This window comes from Phalaenopsis equestris, unplaced genomic scaffold, assembly GCF_001263595.1.
Source record: "Phalaenopsis equestris unplaced genomic scaffold, ASM126359v1 Scaffold000287, whole genome shotgun sequence".
Classification (NCBI taxonomy): Eukaryota; Viridiplantae; Streptophyta; class Magnoliopsida; order Asparagales; family Orchidaceae; genus Phalaenopsis; species Phalaenopsis equestris.
The window spans coordinates 1,370,782-1,396,510 of NW_018164729.1; the positions used below are offsets into that span (position 1 = coordinate 1,370,782).

General features: G+C 37.4%; 2 protein-coding genes across 2 annotated transcripts in view; one reads left to right on the plus strand and one right to left on the minus strand.

The window, feature by feature from the left end:
* LOC110025034 (ABC transporter G family member 11-like) overlaps positions 1–3,833 on the minus strand; it is a 6,702-nt gene extending 2,869 nt beyond the window's left edge. Inside the window, exons 1-3 of the mRNA XM_020725275.1 lie at positions 3,453–3,833; positions 180–259; positions 42–89 (exon numbers count right to left, since the gene is read on the minus strand). Of these exons, the coding sequence (XP_020580934.1) occupies positions 42–89; positions 180–259; positions 3,453–3,819 (495 nt within the window). The 5' untranslated portion in view covers positions 3,820–3,833. The remainder of the gene's footprint in view (positions 1–41; positions 90–179; positions 260–3,452) is intronic.
* Positions 3,834–14,084: 10,251 nt separating this feature from the next.
* Positions 14,085–22,225, plus strand: LOC110025043 (14-3-3 protein 2-like). Its single transcript, XM_020725291.1, has 3 exons — positions 14,085–14,754; positions 14,952–15,071; positions 21,622–22,225. The coding sequence occupies exons 1-3, from the start codon at positions 14,212–14,214 to the stop codon at positions 21,739–21,741; spliced, it is 783 nt and encodes a 260-aa protein (XP_020580950.1). The 5' UTR covers positions 14,085–14,211; the 3' UTR covers positions 21,742–22,225.
* The last annotated feature ends 3,504 nt before the right edge of the window (positions 22,226–25,729 follow it).

The following is a 25,729-nucleotide window of genomic DNA, read 5'->3' on the forward strand; positions in this document are numbered from 1 at the left end:
GAGGCCGGCAGCTGGAGCTCGGCGGCGTACTGGACGGCTTCACGGACTGTTAGGCTCGTCATTAAGACGTCGTCTTGGGTCACGTAAGCCTGCGTTCATGCAATTAAGGTAGCGTACTTAGTTCGTTAATTAAGGTTTAATGGCTGAGAGAGAGGTTATTAAACTTATGGTTAGTTTACTGAGGTTCCGTAGGCGAGAACTTCCTTTCTGCCATTGATGAGGATTTCTCCGCTCTGGCGAAGGTTCGATGAGAGGCGTCCTGCGGCGAATTTAATCACTGTAATTAGCGTTTAATATTGTTTAATTAAAAGGTCAGATTTTTATTAGAGTTAAGTCTGATAAATATAATAAATCATTTTGAGATTCCGAATAACAAAAGGTCAAACGTATATTCTGATCCGATTAGTTTCAGTTCATTATCAAGGCACGATCAGCATTAATTATGATCATTTCAGATCGAATTGAAATATTTATTGCGGTAGAAGAAGTTCATCATTTTGGTACTTACAGAACCAAATAAAGTATAAGTAAATTATAAGGGGCGAGTGTCTTTTTTAAAGGAAAGTAGGAGGTGAAAATTAAAGAAGTGACTCGATTAAAATTATTGGTTATTACTAGTTATTAATTACGTGCACTTTTTTGTAATTTGAGAAAATAGTTAATGTGATGTTCATAATATTATGGACGGTAGGACTGTGTGGGGGCAGTTGCAGTTGTTTGAACAAGCAACTTTGAAGTTACTGTAAAATAAACTGTTGTTCAAGAAATTGTGTTGGATTTTACAATTTTTTTTTGTAAGTATGACCATAGTCTTTTTGCTGCAACTGCACTTAATCAGGTCACATTGTAAAACACAACTTTCTCACTACAATATCTTCAGAAGGAGACAAAATACAATTTTGCTAAATACATAAGCGGAGTAGCCACTGCCCAAAACGTGTCTTATTTCAAAAATGAATTTCACAGTAGAAGTAGAACAACTCTTGAATTGTAGTTGTCATCAGGAGACTATCAATAACATACCTAATTATTGTTTGTATTACGTGGGATAGACGAATTAGAAGCTAGATTTGTTTGATAGTGATAGTGTTGAATCACACCCAAATAATAAAGCGTAAAAAATGAAAGAGAGAAAAAGAATAATAATAATAACAATAATCGTGTCAATTGTGATGACCTTTCTCGTCTTTTTGGGCTAATTCTATTTTCTCTTGTTCACAAAAAAGATCTCTCTATTTATACATGAGAGAGTACAATATATTGATGTTACACTTTTACCTACGCTTTAATCGGGGTAGTGCAGGGCATTCTTTGTATCTTATAGAAATGAGTCTATTGGTCGACTGCACAGTGGCTAGGTCAATTGAGCTTGTTTGGTTTCAGCTCGGCTTGATCGGTTTGGTTGATTAGGCTTAGTTAGAGTTTTCGGTTGACTTAGCTTAATTGGCTTTGGGTCAGTAAGATTGATTCAATCAACAAAGTCAGTTGCATTGTCGACCCTTGATTATAGATGAAAGAGTTTATGGAATCCCTTATATGATTGGAGATGCATAGGGTGTTGGTGTTCCCTTGATTCAGCATCTTCATGCCAGTTGACTTATATGTCTTTTTCTTTTCTTTCTTTCTTTCTTTTTTTTTCAGTGCTCTATTTTTTAGAAAGACCTCCCGAATAAATTTGAATTCAACATCCTAAAATGTGTGATGAACGTTGACCATGTCGATAAAATGAAAAACTTTTCAAGTTTAGGAAATTCAAATGATAAAAAAACAAGAAATCAAAAGATGTCGGAGACATAAAGTAACAAAACATAAAGAAGACAAGCAAAAAGCAAAAAAAAATGATGACAAGACATAAATAAAGAAATGTAAGGACAAAAAGAGAAGGACAAAAGCAAAAAAGAGAGAAAAACCTCCTCACACTCCAAGGGCTAGAACAAAAAGTTTAGGGCTGTCAATGAACCAATGAATAAGTCAAACTAGACTAGATTAAGATTCAATCATGTTCGTTCAAATTAGCAAATAAACAAGCTTGAACAATTTATAGAAGCTCGAAACTTAAATGAACTAGACCTGAACATAATCAAACTTGTTCATTTATGTTCACGAACAAACTTGTTTGTTGTTCAACATGTAATTTATTAAACACTCGCTATTAAACTCAATGATAGTTTATATGATATATTATTTAAATTAACTTATTTGTTGTTAGTTCAATGATACGATATAATATTTATATATCATATATGATACGAGCTATCATCGAGCAACCACGAACTTGCAGGACCAACGACTTAGGTCGGCCATACGAAGGACCACCCGAACGGGTGACTCTTAATTAACAGAAGTCTATATAAACACCACCAAACTTGTTGGCCGCCTTTTGGTCAGCTACCTCTCCTCCGACAGATCATCTAGGGGTCGGCCGTCTCGCTGCTGCGACCGGTCAACAAGGCTGACCAACTATTAAAAATAGAAATTTACATAAATAGCACTCAAATCTTGTCGGCCGCTTTGCTTGCCCACCGACCACCTCCCACTTCGTCTAGTCATCCACTGGACAAATGCCTTGCTGCTCTAATTGGCCAACACTTAAAGAAAGAAATTTACATAAATAGTACCCAAACCTTGCGGGCCACCTCAACTGTTCGCTAGCTGCCATACTCCCCCTCCGACCAGCCACCCACTTGTCGGTCGCCTAACTGCTCCGACTGACCACTTCGTTGCTCAGGTCGGCTAACCACCAATCGAGTTGGCCACCTCTCAAACCGAAAATTTACATACAGGGGCACATATGTTTGAGCAGGACAAAAGAATGTATCTCTTATTGCCCCTCTCGAAACATGGGCACATATGTAATTTTCTCTCTCTTCTCTCTTCTTTGTATTATTAGAGGACACCTTGGATGTAGAAGGGGTCTCTTAGGCTCTCTCCCTCCTCCTCATGTAGAGAGTTTGCTCGTATTTTTTTTTCTTTTATAAACTCACTTGTGTGGAATAGGAGGGACCACAAAACTCGGGGACCACCCTACTTTGCCCCCAGATGGGACAACTCTCACTCTTTCTCTCTCCCTCTCCTTCTCCACCCCTAAATCCGGCTCTATGCATTGGGCACGGTTCAAATGATAAATTTGAATTCAATGTATGCATAGCTTTATTTATTATTATTATTATTTTTACCACAATTTATTCCAACCGCGTATTCAATAATTATACTATTTTATAAACTATGACTAATAATATGGTATTCAATCCAATTATTTAGAAAAAAAAAAAAAAGATTACAACCGAAAATTTAATTAATAGTGACCTCTTCTTTGAATAATACTAAAAATTAATAGTCGTCTTTTCTCTATTTTATGACTATAATAATAATTTTTAAGATCTTAAAAATATTTGATGAATTTATTAAAGCAAAAAAATAACAATAATAACAAGAAGTAAAATCAAGGTTACCAGCAAGCGAGTCCAGGAGTGTTGACTTGCCGCCACCGGATGGGCCCATAATCGCTAGGACCTCTCCGGGCCGGGCCAGCCCAGTCAGACCCGAAAGCACCGGCACACGTTCTCCTTTCCGGCCCGAAACGAAAACCCATAAATCCTCCCATGTGAGGAACACGGCGGCGGTTTCCGTCGACGAAATCGTACTCCTCTCGCCGGAGTTATCACCTCTGCGGCGACTGAGCAGAGGGGAAGGGGAATGGAACAGGCCGCTAAATGGAAAGGCTGGGCTTCCGCCGGAAAGCTGGATGTTGCCGTCGGTCTCGTTGGTTGGACGAGATGGGCTTGGAGTCCATCTGAGAACGTTCGGCGGAGAAGCCATAAAAGGTTGGAAAGAATGTGAGATGCTAAACTCGATTTATAGTGGGATGGGGGCAGTTGTTCACTCCATATATATATAATTTTAAATGCCGAAACTACATAACTTTGGAGTAATAGATATATGGAGGGATCTATCCAGATATCATTGTTTTATAACTACATGTGGGTGTGTCGCTATCTATGCGTACAAACTTGATGACTAAAAGTTTGCTAAAGTTTTAGGGTCATTTTGGGTCGGCTGGCCGGACTCGAAATTGACCCTATACGAATAGATCTGACTTGTGCCCAGCTCTTTTTCAATCTGCTGGCCCGAATCCAATCTGTTTATGTAAGGAATAACGGCTACTCAGGTTTAATCAGGACATTTTCAAGTTAATTCGTGATTGACTTGTTGATTTCAATTCAATTTAAGGTTTATAGGTCATTTTCAAGTTGGGGGTCATCCTAAACCCAACCTAAAAAAATTAATTGGGTTAGAAAATTTAACTCAAACCCGACCTGAAAATTATTCATATCAACATGAATTCATATTTTTCGAGTCATTTTCGGGTCGAGTTGGCTTGTTGAGACAAAAATTTTCTCTGTTGCATTGGTCCTCTTCTTTGAAGAGGAAAGCTTCTTGCATATAGGAGTGAAGTAAACTTCACCGGATCGAGGTAGGAGCTTAGAGCAAGCCGAGAGCACGCTACTGCAACCGTCACAAAGGAATAATGTCTTCAATCCCTTGCAAAATTTTTTTTTTCTAGCAAACCTGCTAGGTCTGGTCGATAATGAATTAAGGCTAGTATTTTTGGATTAGAGGAAACTGCTAGGTTATGGAACTTTTGCGTTGATTTGCCCCTACAAATATGAGAGTTTTTCCCCTAAAATTTTTGCACATCTGTTCTAATTAGCTAGGAACCTAGCACCCACATGATTCATCGGTGGCTTCATCCCTCGATGAATGGTTGAAGCTACCTTGAATTAGAGAACGAAGAAATCCTTTGATACTTATTCCCTAGACTGCGAAGGCTATGTTCACGAGAGAAACCTTCTTTTTTCGTGAAGAATTTTTTTTCCCAGAAAAGTTCCTTTGCACTTTGCCGAATAATTAGAGGTAGGTTTTCCGTTACGTTATGTAACGAACAACATCTACAACTTCACCCTCACCATAGGACCTATTTGAGATCGCTAGGATCGTTTCGACTTACCAGTAAAACGTGATTGTGTATTTTTTTTTTCATTGCATGAGATCATTTATTTATAATTTAAATTTTAAATTGTTAGTTTTGTATGCTTTTCAATTCGGCTGCCTGCTTTAGGCTGGTTCGACCGTCCACCCGGCATGGTTCAGTCTGATCGACTGTCCCTCATTGGATGCCTTAATTGATCAACTGATATCGTCCGACTCGATCGACTATCCCTTGATGGATGCCTTGGTTGGTCGACTGATATCGATCGGCTCGGCCGCCCGCTTTATGCTAGTTTAATAGGTTGTCTGGTATTGTATGTTCGGATTGGCTTTCCCTTGTCAGGCACCTTGATCGGTGGACTAATATCGATCATCTCGGCTGCCCGCATTGGGCTTACTCGATCGGTCGCCCAGTATCATTCGGTCTGATTGGTTGTCCCTTATTGGACGTCTTGATTAGTTGATTGATATCAATCGGCTCAGCCAGTCGCTTTAGGCCAACTTGACCGCCGCCCGGTATCATCCTCTTTATGATTAATAAAGTATTTAGAATAGATTTATATTCTTTAAAAAATTATAATAAATTAAAAATTTGAGTAGATAAATGGTACTTTATCGTTAATCTCTTCACAAACGCTTTAATAGTTCATAAAATATTTGAAGATTGCTGTTCGTTATTTTTACAGAATTTTCAAAAACTTTATCCCTATTTATTCGATGCGAAAATGTCAAATTATCACCATCATTAATATCATTATGAAGTCACCATCAATGGCCAAGCGTGAATGCCACATCAGCTGGGCCTTCATTTATACATACCACACAATTTGTATTTATTTACATTTGCTAGAGCCGTGCATTAATATTTATTTTTATGTCACTTAAATTTTTAACTTTTTCACTAAAAAAACCATCACTATTTCCATCTATGAAAAAAAATACATACTTTCATGTATAATTTTATGACACAAAAATGTCATAAGAATAAATATCAAACTTTAAATATTAAACATGTAAATAAAATTTTTGTGATATATATTTAATTTTCCTTTTATTCATGAATGATTGTTTATATTGAACACAATAATTATGTGTAAAATAATAAAAATCTTATAATTCACTTTGATAATAATTTTTATAATGAAAAAAATACATGTTATAATCAGGTGTGTCAAAAGGTACGCAACTGTAGAATAATGAATTATCGTCTTAGAGTTACATGAAAATCTAACATACACTCAGGTAATTAAAAAGAAATAAACACGAGAAGAAACCTCAATTTATACATGGAAAAACTTTGATAAGGGGAAAAAATTACATGGCTTAGTCCAAGTGAAGTAATTCACTATTAATAGTTAGTACATATATTCATTCTTTTCTTGAATTAAAGAACATGAAGTTACAAAGTGGATTATTGTAAATGTATAATAATAGTTCTTCGATAATAGTGTATTCTGGTTGTAATTGGTGTTATTTTTGATGATAACATGTTGTAAGGGTCGTAGTTGATTGCTATGAAGATAAGAATTTGTTGTGAATGTTATGGACGATGGTTGGGGCGCTAGCTTGGCGTCAGTTAAAAGCTGTGGTAGTAGTTGGTCGTGCGGGCTATAGATGACTCTTTAGAAGTATTGATTGAACATAGAGGACATAGTTTAAAGTTATAGAAGCTGTGAGTCATATAGATCGTAGTTAGTCATGTAGGATATAGTGGTTAGTTGTGATAATGTTGATTGGTCTTATATGCTGAAGTTGAGAGTTGAATGAGTTGTGCATCACATAAGTCGTAGTTGGTCATGCATGTCATAACAGTGAGTTGTGATGTCGTTTGTAAACGTAAAGGCCAGAGTTGGGAGCTACATGACTTGTGGACCTCCTAAGTTTTAGTTGGTCACAAAAGCTGCTATGGTGAATTACGGTAACGTTCATAAGTTGTAGAACTGGACCTGGGAGTTGCATGAACTAGGAGTCACATAAACCGTTGTTGATGATGTAGGCAGTAGTGGTGATCTGTGATAATGTTCGTAAGCCTCACAAGCCACATTCAGGATATGCAGAAGTCATGGACCATGTAGGCTTATTAGAACATATATAGGCCTAAAGGGTCAGTCATAAGCTATGATGATGTTTGTAGACTGTAGGAGTTGAAGCTGGAAGCTAAGCAAGCTATGGACCACATGTGTTGTAGTTGGTCAAATAGGTCATAGTTGTGAGTTACAATGTCGTCCATTGGCCGTAGGGGCTAGAGTTGGGGGCTAAACGAGTTATGATCTACGTAGGTCCTAGTTCGTCACGTAGGTCATATTGGTGAACCTTGATGAAGTCTGTAGGCCATAAAGGCCAGGGTGGGGAGCTGCAAGAGTTGTGGAACACGTTGGTCGTAGTTGGCCACACTGACCATAGTGGTGAGCTGCAATGTGTTGTTTCTAGGCCACAGAGGCCGGAGTCAGGATTTGTGCTTACGTTCGTAGGCCGCGAGGACTGAAGTTAGAAGCTATATGAGTTATGAACTACTTAGACCATAATTGGTTATGTTGGTCGTAGTGGTGGACTGAAAAGAGAGAGCTTTAGGAGTCTGGAGAAAGTCATCATCTTTGGGGTGCATTGTTACACCGTCTTTGGGATACATCATTTGAAATATGTAGGATGTGTTGTTATACCGTCACCAGGGTGTTTCATTGCACCGTATTTGGGTTGTGTTGTTTCACAGTCTTCGAGGTGCATAGTTGCATGGTGTACTTTGACAAAAAATTGTTTCGCTAAAAAGACCTTTATATTCTCTCCGTAAGCCTTACTCTCTTCTGCTTTCTCTACACAGGAATGCACACTGAAGTAGCATGCCGAAGGAAACCCAACGGAGAGCACGAACATGTGATTCCTTCCCTTCTTCCGTAAGCTAAACTGAAGGAATACCTCACCTTGGTTCGGTCACAAGAGACAAATCCCGATTCCAACTGCAGCGATACAACCAGGCGAGGCGGGATGCAACGAAGACGGGAGCAGTTTCTTTTAAGAGCGGGAGCAAGAGTTGTTACGTCATTTTATTTTTATTTTATTTTTTTTTGTTTTTGTTGAACGGGCTCCACACCAACATATTTCAATAAACCACAACAGGTGCTTCATTGTTCTACAACATATGCTGAGATTCTAAAATGCACGTTGTGACTCCATAAGAAGTCGTAGGAATCCATCAGATCTTCGGTGCGTAAACGATGCTAAGCTTCAACTCCTTTTCTCCAAGCTCCGGTCTTTTTTTTGGTTCTAGATCCCTTCCCCACTCTCTTGGAATAAGGATTTTTTTATAGAGTTTAGGCTGTATATACGAAAGAAATCAAGAACACTTTGATTTGACAGCCTTAGGAGATTCCCTCAATCAGATGGTGCTCTGTGGACATTCAAGTGTTTTAATTATTTCAAAATTGAGTGATTTTGGGCTCATTAATTTCATCTTGTTGAGTCACACGATTTGATTATAAATTTATGAGATTTGATGATCTGTTTGACAAGCTTCCAAAAATATTTTGAAGTATTGATATGAGCTTGATTTGACTCAAACTAGACCTATCATTGGCTCCGTATCATCTAGCCAGACAATTTGACAATAAATTTATTGATAGCAAAATTCTGGATGATTTTTAATTGTACTTTGAATATATATATTTGTAAAAAGTTTTGAATTTTGTGCCAATCATCTCAAAATTCGTTCCACACCTCAATATTCATGCCCAATGACAAATTCGTTGATAACCAACCTATCAGATAATATATAAATTCGAAGGACTCACGTAAAATAAAAATCAATCAATATATCATATATTACGATTACCAGCAAGGGAGTCCAGCAGCGTGGATTTGCCGCATCCCGATGGACCCATAATCGCAAGCACCTCTCCGGGCCGGGCCAGCCCGCTAAGGCTCGAAAGCACCGGCACGCGTTCTCCCTTTGGGCCCGAAACGAATACTGACAAATTCTCCCATGTGAGGAACACACCGGCGGATTTCGGGAACAAAGTCGTGCTGTCCTCGCCGGAGGAATCATCCCTGAGGCGAGTGAACAGAGGGAGGTCGGATTGTAACCGGGTGCTTGAAAAGGCTGATCCGCTGCCGCCGTTGAGCTGGAGGTTACCGTCGGCGTCCTTTAGCTGACGAGGTGGGCTTGGGCTTGGGCTTGGAGACCACCATATCCGAACGTTGGGTGGAGTAGCCATGGAAGGTCGGGAAGAAGAGGTGGATTCGGCACAATCTTATAAAGCATGGAGATGAATTTATAATTGGTCCATTCGTACTTTTATTTAGTTAGTTTTTATGTCATTTTAATTAGTAAAATATATGTATATTTATTTGTAATTTAAATATATTAAGGTAGGCGTTGGCCAATTATATATAGTTTATTTTGGTCATATTTTATGGAATATATAAAGTTTTTTTTTTTTTTTAATGCATATTAGACTTTTTTACAAGCGTCAATAAAATTTATTTTTTTCTGTTATTCGAACAGCCAAACCCCTTCTGTCATAAGATGGCGTCTTTTTTGTTTGAAAACAAAAATTGAAAAGGAAGAAATCAAAAGGATTGACTCGGTTAAGATTATTGACTTTATATTTAAAGTTACAAATTGATTGGCAAACAATAAATTTTCACAAATCTTGAAGCGCAATATAAGTCTTGAGATAATTTTTTTAGCAATAAAGGTTAACTTTTTAAATAAAAGGCATTCGGAATTCTGATTTCAGCAAACTTACAGTTAAACTGACTGAATCAAACAGACTGACACAAAGATAACAAAATTAGTCAATTCAAGTCAAATCAAACACATATCAAAATGTTAAAACACTTTTGGAAGCTTTCAGTACAAAATTGAAATGTCAAGCAGATGTCCACATAACGCCATCCAATCGTGAGAACTTCCTCGAGCCATTTGATCATAGTGGTTTTACTTCCTTTCTTATATGCAACGTTGACTCTATAAATAGAGTCACACCCTTTCATGAAAGGGGACGTATGTCTTAAGCCAGAGGAAGAATGAAGCTTGAAGAAGAAGGTGAAGCTTAGCATCGTTTATGCATCAAAGATCCGATGAACTCTTTTTGCTTCTGTAGCAATGAGTCACAATATGCATTGTGGAATTCTAACGTGTATTGTGGAACAGCGAAACACCCAGTCGAGCAATACGTCGGTAGTGCATCATGCAGTGATGCATCTTAAAGTCAATGTATTGATTCCAGTAAATAGTCCCAACTGCAGCCACTCTCGGCCGTTGTACAATGAACATTGTACCTTAAAAAACTATGTAGTTCTTTCATGCCTACCAGACATGGACTTGTGCGTGTAAAAATCAATTCATAGTGAATTGTTATGATGAGGTCAAATCCCGTGATTTTTTTCATTTTCTGGGTTTCCACGTAAAAAATTCTGGTGTCTCTACTGATTATTTTCTTTTATATGAATATATGTTGAATTCACGTACAATACTAAGATGATTATTCATTACTCCATCACTGCTAATTCTCTAACACACATCACAAATATTCAATATCCTCTTTTAAGTGGAAAAGATTATGTACTATATTATATAATTTTTATTGAGTTAAAAAGATCTCGTTCATGATCACTTAATTAACTAATCAAACGAGTTTGAGCAATTTCACGAGTACTCAATTACTAAATGATCGAATTATTTTTTTTTTTGTTTGGTTTATTTATGGTCATGAACAATATCATTTGAAACTTGTGAATAAGCACGTCAAGAAACTTGATTAAGAGTCAATAGGTAATTATGAGCAATGGAGAATGCATCCATTTTGATAGATGATGGTTTAAGAGTGGAAACCAAAACTACTTGTCTTTGATAACTTTATGCATGCTTTGAAACTATTCTTCATTGCAACACCGATTATCTTCTTCTTTAATTGTCAATGAGGATTTTTTAGGAAGAGGAAAAATGAGATATGGACAGAGAAAAGGCAGAAGAAGAGGAATCACATGCATATTCTTAGAAGGCGAATAGGAATCATTTTTTTTCAATTACCATAATCTTCCAATAAAATTTCCCCTGGATAATTAAAGTAAAGATAAGTAAGAAATCATGAACTAAGAAAATAAATATGACACTAATGATACATGGTACCTAACTCATTCCTATTCTACATCATATTGTAGATAAGCTTCATGTTTTTTGCCTTGTCGAAATTGACTTATTTAAATATGCTTTCAAGAAATTTTGGGAGCAAATGCAAGCTTATGTCATTTTGTTTAAGTTTGCTTGCTTTTTTTTTTTTTAATGCCGAATTTTTACGACTGAATAATTAAACATGTACAATAAAGGCAATTAAAAAGAATTGCTAGGAAAAAGACTTTTTTTTTTTATAATTTTGGTATCGTCTTATGAATAAAATTTGAAGTCTCTAATCCACCATTGTAAACACACAATATGTTCTCATTAGAATCAAAGAGATGCTATGAATCATGATAAACACTTAATAGGTTCTCATTTGAATCAAAAAGATGTTATGAATCAAGATTTTTGAAACTATTCTTAAAAGGGGCTTTTAAATTTGGTGGGTCAATATCCAAGGTATTATTTATTAGTCATATAGATAAATACGAAAGTGAACAAAACATGTATTTTGTAGTTGACAAGTTAATTGAAAAAATTGATAAAGTAATTTGTAAATGTGAAAATGCACAATTCAAGCCTATTAAAGGTGGAGATCAATCAAAGTAGATCATTTATTTTTTGTTTCTTTGTTGTTTAATAACAAAAGTCATTAAAGAAATTTGATTTTGAAGTTTAGTCCAATTTGAAAGTGTTTAAGGTCCGTTTGAGACAATTTTCTGGCTGCTTTGTTTTTCAGACCGTCATCGCAGTTTTGCTTATGGAATTGTTTTATTGTTACTTTCTAGAAATTTTTATGGTAAAAAGTTCTTTTCTTTTTTTCAACCTAACCCGTTAAAGTGTGGTGGTAGCTAGAAAGCTGCAACTTGATTTTTTAAAATTAAATTAAACTTATAACAACCATCATAGTTTTTTTAACAACAACTTCGCAGTTTCTTTTTGAAACCACGACAACTGCCCCAAACATACCCTAAATCGTCTCCACTGATATGTAAATTATTATAAGTCCCTTTTTAAGCAGATTGCTCGCCCATATATTCATTTCATATTAGTGTGGTGTATATGTTTTCGATTATTTTTATATTTATCTTATAAGACTATGTTATAAATCATTGTTAGTATTAAATTTGCATTCTTTTATTTTTATTTTTGTTTTATATTATTTGCATGATTTGTGTAATTTGAATTGTATGTATGTATGCTACTCACATGAAAATAATTGCTTATTATGAAAATTATAAGTTTATTGCTGATGTGAATGAGAACAAGTGTAAATCAAATATGATGATGAGGTAACAATATATCTTTATTAGGTGATGTGAATATAAGATATGTGAAATTCAAGCAATATATTAAGCCTAATGATATGCTAAATCATAAGAGTATTCTTATTTAGATATTTGATGGATTAATTCCAAGAAATAAGGGACCATATGAAATCCAACAACATATTGGGATACACATTTATAAAATTCAAGAATTGGGAAGCCCTAATATTTTGTGATTTTTTTTTTGCATCCATCAATTGTTGACCTCGCCTCTATATAGCCCTCAAGCTCACCTTTGTGGATCATTGATGTCATGTAGAGTGTGATATAGACTATATTTTGTGTCTTTTTGAATTGTGTGGTATGCATAGAGAAGGTTAATGATGCCGACATGGAAGTGTAGTTCTTTATATTTTGCAATTAACTTTGTACCAAATATTTTTCTTTGTATTTATGATCTTCCCTTTATATTTTGCATAGGGACTATTTTGATACTTTTATGAACTCTATCTACAGGATGAAGGTGCTGATGAGATTAAAGAACTTCCAAAGTTGAGAAGGAATGGTAGCAAAGAACTATTGTCTTTGATTGCATGCATTACTCTATGGCACTATGGTTTAGTTTAGTTTAGTTTTTTTTTAATGTCAAAATAGTTCCCGATTATTTACACGTGATAATTTTAGTCCTAAAATTTATATGAGTGTCAGAATAGTCTCTAACTATTTTAAAATAGAGCTCTAATAGTCCTCCCCATGTGGAATATTTCTGCCTCAATTTAAAGAGTTTGAATACTATTTTTATATTTTTATAAACTCTGGCATTAGAATATCCCCATGTAAATAGTTGGGGACTGTTTTGACACTTCATTTTTTTTTTTACTTGTGTTCTTTTTATTAGGAATGGCAAATTGACCATCCTGAATTTCGTTCTTTTTTTTTTAGTTATTGAATTTGATATGCCACCAACAAATTTCCATCATCCAGCATGAATCTCAGTGCAATTTTTTGAACAAGAAATATTCAAACTTCGATTAAGAGTCATCCGAAGCTCTGATTTCAGCAAACTTATAGTCAAACTGATCGACTCGATGAGACGGACCTAATGATATAAAAGTCAGCCCAATCCGAGTCAAATCAAGCCAGAATCAAATCGTCAAACCACTATTGAAGAATTTCCGGAAGTATTTGAAATTTCATGTTTAACACTATAATTGATCTGATTTTGCTGCTATTTTACCCAGCTTCTATATTCTGATTAGATTCCTTGGAATTGGCTCCGTTTTGATGCATGTTCAACAATCCCACACAATTGTTATGTATTTACATATGTTATACTTCAACATTTATATTCACATCCATATCACTAAAATCATCAACATTGCATTAAAACCGCGCCAATTTTTATCAAATGCGGCATTATTCATCAAATTTCTTTTAAAAGTTGTGTTCGTCAAATGAGAGAATACGAACTGCTATCTGAAAAGACGAAAATTTACCATTCTTGCTAAATAAAAAAGAAAAAAGAAAAAATGGGAAATATCAATTTCTCTTTTTCACAAAATAAAAATTTTAATAAAACTAATTTTTTTTTTTTTTAACCGAATGAAATTTCAGTGCCTCCTTAAATGAAGGCTTATTAGGCCTCCTCTGAGAGATTCCACCGGGAACTCAGTAAAAGAAAGTGAATTAAGAAAATACTTATAACTAAAATAAAAATAAAATCCAAAATAAAAACCCTCATCCCTCTCATCTTTTTATCTCCCCTATTCTTCGTCTGCTACGCTTCCCTTTCCCATGCCTCAACACCGCCGATGAGCCCCGACCACTTCTTCTCCAACAATGGCGACGGTATATTCAATCAGTAAGAAACCCAAATTGTTTGATTATCCTAAAGACCGAGATGACCTCGTCTACCTTGCCGTGCTCGCCGCCTCTGGCGGTCGCTACGAGCACATGTATGGCTACATGAGAAGGCTCGCCGAAATCCTCGGTCCCACCGAACGCCTAACCGTCGAAGAGCGCAAATGTTTCAGCTGGGCCTGCAACTCGTATATAAAAAACAAACAGGATGCCTACCGCAGCGTCGCCAAATTAGCGGCCGATTGGGCCGGCATCGATCAAAAGCAGGCGGATGCCGCCAATGCTTACCTGCCGATGATGGCGAGAGAGATCGATGCAATCTGCAGGGATGTCGTCAAGACCATCAATAAGTATTTTATGGACCCTGTTTATGGGCGGGTGCGGTCGGCATTGGCGGTGGAGCCTATGATTTTTTACAGGACGTTGAAAGGGGATTTTCTGAGGTATCAGGCGGAGGTGAACACAGGGTTCGAAAGTCAGAGGTTCGCAGACGAGGCTTATAAATCCTATCTGTCCGCGAAGGTGAGACGCTGAATCCTTCTTTCTAATTGAATTTCTGGATTTACGAATCGATTTCTTGATTGTGTTTCCGTTCTGTTCTGATCTTCTTCGAATTAAAATTCGGGGTGAAGTTGCATTCTGATGGGGTTTGATTTAGTCAATTTGGGATTTAGGGTTTTGATTGAAAGTTTTTTTTAAGGAGATGGTTTGCTGTGTAGAGAGACGAAGGTCAATTGCCGACGACAAATCCAACACGGCTTGACATGCGGTTCAGTTTAGCTCACTTGATATGCGACGTATTCCGAAAGCCCTATGAGGGTTATAAGATTGCCGGAGAGGTATGTATTTTTGTTTTATTTTTAAGGGGTGTTTTGCATACATGCCCCATAAAACCGTGATATTTACCGTGAAAATTAGTGGCGTGCCGACTTGTTTATTATGAAAGAAAAAATAATATTAATTTAACATTGTGTTATAATAAAATGCAAAATAAAATGAACAAATTATAAAATAAAAATTAAGAAATCACTTGCTATAAGATACAAAATATTATTTTTAGATATATTTAATACTTTAAATATAAAGTCATCAGAGTTAATGTATTTTGAGTATATTTTTTATTAATATTTTTTAAAATGAGCTGGCTTAGGAGCTAACGAGTCGAGCCGGCTTGACTCACTTCACCCTTATGTTTATCTATCGATAGGGCTGTTAACAATTCGATTTCGAGCTGAGCTGAAAAAATTTATCCAAAATTTTGGCTCGTAGATCAGCTTGTTTACTACAATTCGATCTTGATCCAAGTCAAATCTTAAATCAATTTTCGAAAGATTAAACAATTTTGGAGCTAAATTTGCTAAATTCACAACTTAAATATCACTAATGCTACTAACCATGTAATTTTTTAGCTTATCTAGCTTGAAAAAATTTGATACAAAATTTGGGCCCATATACTTCGATCTGTACCATATCAAAATTAAATTGCTTTTGATCACCGCCATACATTTTCTACCACCCTTTGATATTTACATTGCATCCACCTAAACATTCCTGAGCAACAAATACCACTCCGCCATTCATCATCCTCTTCATCTTCCTTGTTGTGCCTCCTGCAAAACCTTCCGGAGCAAGGGTATCAACGTCGGTCAAATGGCATCGGCGCAGGCGAGGTACCTCTCACTTAAAAGGAGGGCGACAACAATGATTGAAGTTGGTCGAAGGTGCTCAGGAGGCAGTGACCTACAATAGTTGACGGTGCTCAAAAGTGGCGGCTGTCAGAGGCTATAGTGGTCTGGGTGCTCGAGGCGACGGCGGTTAGAGTTGGTCGGAGAGCAGCAACAGTGGCTAAAGTTGGCCGGAGGGAGGTGATGACGACCGAAGTTAGCTAGAGGGAGGTGGATCGTCGGTGCAGAAGTGAGGTTGGACTTCAGCTTTTTCTCCAAACTTCTCCAAGCTTTAGTCTTCTTCAGGCTTCGAGGTCTCTCCTCTTTTTAAGAAAGTGGTATGGCAATATTTAATCCCGACCTCAATTAATGAGAGAATTCAAATCATTCTGATCGGGCAACTCGAAGAGATTCTTTAGACTAGATAACATTTGATGGACATTTGAATATCTTAATGATGTTAGATAGAGTGATCTTGAGTTTGTTGGATTTATTTGTTGAGACGCTCGATCCGACTTTAAGCTCATCAGATTCGACATCTGTTTGGCCTTGCAAATATGTCAGTCAGAAAGCTTACAAAAGAGTTTTAATTGCTTGATTGGGCTTGATTTGGTTTGGATTTGAACAATTTTGGTATCATTGGGTCCGTCTCAGTTTGACTAAAAAATTGTTGAAATTAGAGCTATGAATGGATGGTTATTAATTGAAGTTTGAAATTCTCTTGCTCAAAAATATGTCTTGAGACCAACATCATGCATTTAGCTCCGTGCTAGATGTTGAAAATTTGCTCAAGGCGCGTCAAATATATAATATTTAATTAAAATTTGTATTGCTTCCTTTTTGAAATATATCCAACATATTTGAAACTCGTTCTCATTAAAGCATTGATCGGGGTATATTGACATTTGACTATATCCACACTCATTACTTCTAAAACAACTAAATAAATTGCTAGATCTATTTGTCAAATGTAATACCCTTCTAAAAAATTGCTAGCTAATACATCATAAAAAAGTTGTTTTTGAAAGGTGTGTTTGGGAAAGTGGTGCAGTGACAGTGAGGTACCACATCGCACATTATGGCGTTTGGCCAAAATGCATTTTTCCCTAAGATCAATTTGGTTGTTGTTGATTAGCTTCATGACAACGATGGCTCTTTTGTAAAGATTTCCCTTTGAGGGTAGGTATGCATCAGTGAAGGCGATGGGAAGATGTGAGCTACGTTTAAACCGATAAACAAGTAGAGGCTCTCATTTTTCCCTCGTTGTAGTTGCAAGAGCGTCTGTGAAATCTTCTTCGGCTTCTGGGCCCTGGCAAAATGTGTCACGAACATTCTTTTGAAGTCAGCGAATGAGACAATCACTCCTGATGATTAACTGTTGAACCACCTGACGGTCGACTCCCTCAGCGTGATGAATAAAAGACACTTATAAGTGTTTGTGATCCTCAGCAAGCATACAGTTGACTTGAATGTAGCTATGTGGTTAGTTGGATTAGTTTGACCTGTGTAGAATTCTAGTGTAGGGATTTTGAACCTCTCTAGGATCTCGAACTCAAAGTTATGTCGAAAAAATACATTCTCTATTTGACGACGCTTCAATAAACCAAAACTGACGTCTGTCAATCGGCGTCGATCCAACACTGCGAAGTACTGAGTATCTTCTTCTCTTTTTTCGGCTAGATTGCCCTTTGGTCGGTCGACCCTTTCTCTCAAGCATTCTTCTCCCCTCCTCAAGCGAATGCCTCCCGTTAGCATCTAGCATATGATTCTGCAATTTATGGATTTGCTGGTTCACAAACTCTCTTGTACTATAATCCACACTAACTGCACCTTATAATGTTGAATCTCAATTTATGTGTGAATCACATCTCATGGGAATAAAGCATAAAAAAGGTGAGAGAGAATTTGAGAGAGAGAGAGAGAGAAGAGTGCACAATTAATAATAGTAAAACATTTTGTCTATCCTATTTTTCTCCTAAAGTTATCCCTCTATTTATAAAAAAGAGGGTATAAATGTGACATTATAATTATGTCTCTACTTTAAGTGGGTCGTTACAGATATTTTGGTTATTTTACCTATATGTGTCTATTGCTCGATTGTTCTATGACTCGGTCGGCTGGGCTTGTAAGATTTCAGCTTTGTGAAGCTGATTCGATCTGATGGGTTGATTTGTACAGTCTCATTCAAACTTGATTAACTCTAAGTCAGCAGGACTGGCTCGATCGACTATACTTTATCCATCGATTGATCTGGTCCAACATTCAACTCTTGATTCTTAGTTGAGGAACTTTTGTCAGCGGAATAAAACTATGTCGTCTAGCAGAGAGTGTGTCATTATAACCCGATAGATAGTTATTTCTTGATGAAGGCGTCCTTCAGGATGATTGTGAGGCCCCGTTGTATTGCCAATAATTGGTTCTTACTGAGGAATCTCAGGGGCATTAGTGAGATGACTCGTGATGCCAAGAAGTTGGATGTTGAGAAATTTAGGGCAAAGAAAAACAGAAATCGACACAAATTCATAAGATTACGGAGATTTAACGAAGTTCGACAGAGATGCCTACGTCCTCAGGAGTAGAGCATCGAATTTCACTATTTCAGAGGAGTCCAGTACATACCCACAGGGTTACACATCATTTATATAAGTAAAACACACACAAATAAAATTACTAACTCGCCCTCGCTCCCCCAACGCACTAAATTCCAAGAGACACATCTTCAATTCCAAGAGACACTCCTCTTCATTCCAGGAAACACACATCTTCATTCCAAGAGAGACGCCTCTTCAATTCCAAGAGACTCCAAATTCTGGTTTATGAACCATACCTAACAAATCTCCACCTTGGCGAATATCCAGCCACTTAGGAGAAAATACATATACCCAACAAATCTCCACATTGGTGAATATTCAGCTCCTTAGGAGAAATATATATGCCTAATAAATCTCCACGTTGGTGAATATCAATTCCCTTAGGAGAACTACATCATGAAGTTTCTTATACACTGAAGTGGGTTAGACAACCATGTCGTCTAACAATTGTAAACATTCAACAAGTCCAAGCAATGCAATAATTTATTGATAGTAACCTGCTTGGTCAACATATATGTTGCAATTCTGTTGTGATTCGTGAATCAAATTTTTCACACAAAGCACTTTTCATGTTCGTGTCAACACCTCGACTAAACTGCTTTCCTTCGAGTGAAACCCTTCGCATATTCGCAAAACACGTCGTGTCTGTTTGCGAAATACTTCCGTGAAACCACTGTTCGCAAATAATCGCACCTGCTCGCTTTGCACCCTGACGAACTCCACCTATCGCGAACTCCACCTTTCGCAACTCCACCTATCACAACTCCTCCTGCAACAAATTTGTGAACTTCGTTGAACTACTCTGTTTGCAAAAGGATGCTCCTGCTCACGGTAACAGACGGAACTCCTCTTCTGCGAAACTGGCGCAAACCCTCCTTGAACTTTCCTGGCCGCGGAAACTCTTCTCGCAAGCAGTCGCGGCGATTCGCAAACTGCTGTGACGGTTCGTGACACCAAACTATGGTATGTCGTCGTCCCTCGCGCCTGTTCACAAACTTCCTTCGCGAACTGATCGTTAAACCGAAGCCTCTTTTTCTTCCCTGAATTCGCCCTGCGCTGAATGCCTTTGTCGTGCTTCTTCCTGAAGTAGAATAGGCGTGCGGATGCTAATCACGAATCCTGAGCGCCTGGCGCAAACGAAGACCCTTGAGGCTCCTCTTGCGTTGCGAACAGAAACCTGCTTCGTCTTCCTCGGCTAAGCACCGATGTCACCCGTGAAGCGGCTGATCTTCTCGTATGGTCGTGCTAACTCGGAGATCCCACTGCGTCGCAACTTTCTGACCGAATTTGTGAACTTCCTTCTTCGTGAAATGCTTTGCATTCGCAAACTTCCTTCGCCACTGAAATGTTGCTAGCTTCATGCGAATCTCACCTCTTGCCTCTGGCAAATCTCCTTCGTAGAACCTTCGTTCGGCTGCGAACTCTTCTGAGTCGCGATTTGCCGCGCCCTCTCCACGACCTTTCCTACGTCGAATTGTCGCAGTCCTGTTAATGATTCTTCCTGAACTTTGTCTGGCCTCGACCTGCCACGATGTGCGACCTTCTAGCGCGATTGCTGGAAGCCTCGCCTGCAAAAAGAAGTGCGAACCAATTGCCTGTGGTAGAATCCTCTGCAGATCTGATCACCTTTGTCGCGAACCCTTCGAAATCCTTTGCCTACCCGAGGAACTGCCGCAAAACCGTCTGAACTTCTCCTGCCAAATCCCCAAATCGTTCTTCTTAATTCATGCGCCGCTAAAGTTTTTTTTCCTGCCCTACAGCCTCACTCTAATACTAATTGTTGAGAAATTTAGGGCAAAAAAAAAATAGAAATCGTCACAAATCCATAAGAACACAGTGATTTAACGAGATTCGGCAAAGATGCCTATGTCATCGGGAGAAGAGCAGCGAATTTCACGTTTTCAGAGAAGTCCAGTACATACCCATAAGGTTACACATCATATATATAGATAAAACACCCGCAGATAAAATGACTAACTCGCCCTCGCCCTCCCAACCCACTAAATTTCAAGAGACACCTCTTCAATTCCAAGAGACTCCAAATTCTAGTATATGATTCATACGTAACACTGGATTCTTTCTTCAGATCATATTTATTGATAGGCAGGTCGATGCCTTGGCTGGGTTTTTCGTGATGATTAGTTCGAGTGCTTTAATGTGTTGCTCTAGTCCGACGTCTCAAACTCGTGCCATTCTTTTTCTCGTTCTCTCGACTTAGTTGGCGTTCGTCCTTGATTCGAGCGGTTTATACTCGATCGGCCTTCACCTCCGGTTCACGTGGCTATATCTTTTCAAATTAGTGGGTTCTTTGGTCTTTCTTCAGTGACCCTCCATTGTACTTCATACCTTATGGATTATTGGATCATTTTGCGAAACCTTCTGGCACGTTATCAATGTAAAACACCAAAATAAATTGCTAGCTTATCAATTTGCCAAATTTAGTACCCTCCCAAAAAATTGTAACGAATATGCCATCAAATAAATCTACTTGAATGGTGTGTTTAAGGTAGCGGTGTAGTGGTCGTGTGCTACCACACTGCCCTTTTTGACGTTGGAGAAAATTATTTTCATAACTGCGATGCGAAGCTGCATTTTGTAAGCTGAGCTGGAAAAGTGTTGTGGCTGCCAAAATCCTGTGGTCTAACTTTTTGAACAAACAATTGTAATAATCAGTGTAAATTTTTTAATAGCAGTTTCTCTTACAACAATTTTACAACTGCTCAAACAACTGCAACTGTCTCAAGTAGACCCTTTGTGCAAACGTTGATGCGGCATTTAAACATGAAATTTAAGAATTACATCAAAACTATCTAAATTTTGATTTCAGTAAACTAAAAATCAAACAAAACAATTCAATAGTTGAATTGGGCCTTAAATATATATAAATAAATAATTGTGAGGCATGGTATGTATGTAAATTTCTCTATAATTTATGGTAAAATATGTGCAATAAATAAATAATCGTATAAATATTGTATCATTCTCATCTGAAAACAAATTCTAATATGTTGATTAAATTGAATTATAATTTTTAAATAGATTATTTGTTTCAATTAAATATCTATTTTATTTTCAGCGCATAAATAAAAGACTTGACAACAAATCTAAATAAAAATGTTTTTTTTTTTCAATAGGCCTATGAATTGGCGATGCGAGATTTGAAAGCTGCCGGGGAGGAACCTTCAGGAGACATCGCTGACGCATTGAGTCGTCTGCAGCACTTTCTTAACCTTTGGAAGAATTATGCAACTTAGGCTTCGTTTGATGCAGCTGCTACATTTTATAGCAATTGTGTTTGCCGAACTTGTTGAGAGGAGTGGCAATCTGGAATGACAAAAATTTATCATTTTTATGGAAGAACTTTCGAAGACATTCGTCTCCATGCCATTCGCTTCGACTAAATAAGGCTTCACCGTCTCCTCAAACGAAGCGTTTAAAGGATAGGTTAAGGAAGTATACTTATTTTTATTTTTATTATTTATGTTTAATTTCGGGCCTTTCTGATTGTACTTTTTCTTTTTTTTGCAATAAGTTTTCGAAAGTGAAATCGATATTTAGAATTTTGAGTTGTTGCTTCATAGCATGCAAAGCTGTGGGATTCATGCACTTGACAGTGCTGGGGGGAAATAATTTTCAGAAGTTTATTAATATGATGTAGGAAATAATGTGAGATTTTATATGACTATTGTGTGAGAAGCAGAGTTGTCGAGAGATATATTGATAATCTCTTAAGATTGTTGAGAGTCACTTTATGTTATGTATTTTTTTATTATGCTATTTCATATTTTATTTTATTTTACTTAATTTAAAGTTATAGGTTGCTTTTACTTTATTGTGTTAAGTTAATTTACGAAGTGGTGGTGGTGTTCATTGGCCGTGGTTATCAATGGTTGCTGGCGTTGGCCAGTGTCATGTGGCAGTGGTTGTTATGGCTAGAGTGATTGCTTGTGATGGTAGTGATGGTAGTTGATGATAATTTTTGTTTTTTTTTAATATTCAAAATTAATAAAATTTATTGGTTTTCTTAAAATAAAAATGACTAAAATTTCTATCAACAAATATATATATTTTTTTATAATATAAAATGTAGTCAAATAACCACTTTGACACTTAAAATTGATTGTGCACCCAATTAGGAAAGTATTAAAAAAATTACTAGTGACAAATCTATATATTTAGGGGAAAATTTTAGATTATATATATATATATATGGGAGTCCAAGGAGAGTTGGGGAGAGCTTTTTGCGGAGTGGAGAGGGCATCTTCCTTAGAGAACTAGGGTTTTGTTCCTTCTTCCTCTACCTCTTCTTCTGCTTAGGGCGTGGAGCCTTGAGGGTTTTTTTTTAAGGAGAAAGCTAGAGGTTGATCATTTCCAAACCTCTTCCTCTTCTGGGCTATTCTTCATCCTCTCTAACGAAGCTTCCGAGGAGCACGGCTAGGAAAGCGTCATCCTAGCTCGGGGAAGGAAACTACAATGAATTCCGGCGATCTCTCCGGCGAGGTGAGCTTCTTCCCGAACTCCGATGGACGTTGAGCAAACCCCATAGTGCTAAGGAAGCCCTATGGATGGACGTTGAGCAAACCTCTTCCTCTTCCGGATGGACGTTGACTCCCCCCCTCTGGAATTTCCTTTCTTTGCCTACCCTAGGCCTTAGTTGTGCTAGGCGTGTGGATTCGATCGCGCACATGGGGTGTGTGCTCCGAATGACATTGGCCGACACGATCACGTGCTTATGTGATGGATCATCGCTTTTCTAGAAAGCCCTATGGTAGGATTTCATGCGTGGTCAAATACCCTTTGTAGAACCAAGTGAATCCCTTCGTTGAGAGTCCTAGCACAAGTTCTAATGGGTTGGAGTCTCTTCCTTTTATTGCTTAGGATTTCCCAAATTTCCTTGGAGAATTTGGGAGGTTGAACATTGCAATGTGCGAAATACTTTGTAGCTAGCTCACTTTGCAAAGTCTTGAGTGACTTGCAAAATGAGAATAAGCTTTGTAGTTAGCCTATTTTGCGACAATGTGGTGATTTCCTCTCCGAAAATTTGGGGGAGAAACTCCCCACATACCTCGTCAAAGCAGGAGGTGGCGATGTCGCATATCCGAGCGCCAAACCCTAGGTTCCTAAGCAAAGATGTTAGCACTAGCATGGTTCGCTATCGATCATGTTTGCTTACCTTGAACTGTATCATGTGTGCTTTGCATGTATCAACCTGCACTCGCACCAGTTGTGCCACGATCGCTCTTCACAGACCGATTGACCCCACTTGTGCCTCAATCAATCGTCGCAAACCGATTGGACATAACTTGTGCAACGATCGGTTGTCCCAGACCAATCGACATCACTTATGCATCTATCTGTCTTTCCGGACTAATCAATACCACGTGTGCCTCAATCGGTCATCCATGACCAATCGACAACGCTTATGCTAATAAGATTAAAGAAGCTTCCAAAGCTAAGAAGAAATACTAACAAAGAAGTGTTGTCTTTGTTATCTTGCATCACACTATGGATCTTTGATCCAATTTTTCTTTTTTTTTTAATGTCAGAACGGTCTTTAACTATTTACTAGTGGCAATTTTAGTTTTAAAATTTATACAAGTGTCAAAATAGTCTGTGATTATTTTATATTTTACCTCTAACAGTACTCCATGACAAATATTCCAGCCCGAGTTTAAAGATTTTGATGACTATTTTGATACTTTTGCAAATTCTGAGAGTAAAAAATCCTATGTAAATGGTTGGGGACTGTATTGACACCTTACTTTCTTTATTTTCTTACATGCAGGCCATCCTGAGCTTTGTCCTTTTTTACAGCTTTTGAATTATTGTCATGTCTTACATTACAATTGATCTGATTCTATATTCTGTTTTGATTCATTTGAATTGGCTCTGTTTTTATTCATGTTTACCGATACCACACAATTGTTATGTATTTACATATCTTATAATTGAAACTTTATATTCACATGCATGCCACTAAAATCTTCAACATTGCATTAAACAGCGCCAATGTTCATCAAGCGCGGCAATGTTCATTATTATTTTTTTTAAATTGAGGGTCTTGCTTGAGGCAGTTTATTTGATGCGGTGACGTTTTGAAAACGTATCTGATCTGTTTGTGTAAATTATGTTTTGACAGCTTATGTTTTTTCAAACGCTGAATAACAGTATTTTCACACCGCACTTGTCTAGGTGCGGTGACAGTTTTCTCACTACGGTCAGACTTTTCCAAAAAAATTAAAATTTGTAATAGCCACCGCACCCAGCTTATCGGCATATTATTTCTAATCAGCTTATCAGCAGATTATTCAATAAGCTGCAGCTGCCCCAAACACACCATGAGTTCATCAAACAGGAGAAGACGAACTGCTGTCAGAAATGGCGAAAATTTACTCTTCTAACAATAAAAATTTAAAAGATATTCTTCTCTCTTATTTCATCAAATAAAAATTTTTACAAAACTCAATATTTCGTTTCAACCGAATGAAATTTGAAGGCCTCCTTAAATGAAGGCTTATTAGGCCTCCTCTGAAAGATTCTACCGCGAATTCAGTAAAAGAAAGAAAGTTACGTAAATACTTATAACTAAAATAAAATAAAAAATTCAAAATAAAAAGACTCTTTCCTCCCTCCCTGTAATTAGTAAGTTCCACATTTTTGGTTTCATATATTTGTAAGCTATATGTAGATTACAGGTAGGTTACAGAAATATCGACGTACACAAATCTGCAAATATTTCTCGTTGATATGGCCTATAGATCCTATCTTTTTGCGAAGGTGAGACGCTGGATCCTTCTTTCTAATTGAATTTCTGGATTTACGAATCAAATTATTGATTCTGTTTCTGCCGATCTTCTGCGAATTAAGATTCGGTGTAAATCAGAATACTGAGGGGATTTGATTTAGTAAATTTTGGAATTAGGGTTTTGATTGAAGGTCTTTTAAGGAGATGGTTTGTTCTGCAGAGAGACGAATATCGATTGCCGACGACAAATCCAACTCGGCTTGACATGCGGTTCAGTTTAGCTCACTTCATATGCGACGTACTCCAAAAGCCCTGCGAGAGGGTTATAAGTTTGCTCAAGAGGTATGCATTTTCAGTTTTATTTTTAATGGGGTTTTTACATACATGCCACGTAAAACCGTGATATTTACAGTGAGAACTAGTCGCAGTTATAAGTTTGCTTAAGGGTCTGTTTGGCGCAGCTGCAGATTGTCAGCTTTTCAGCCGGCGCTGCGCTG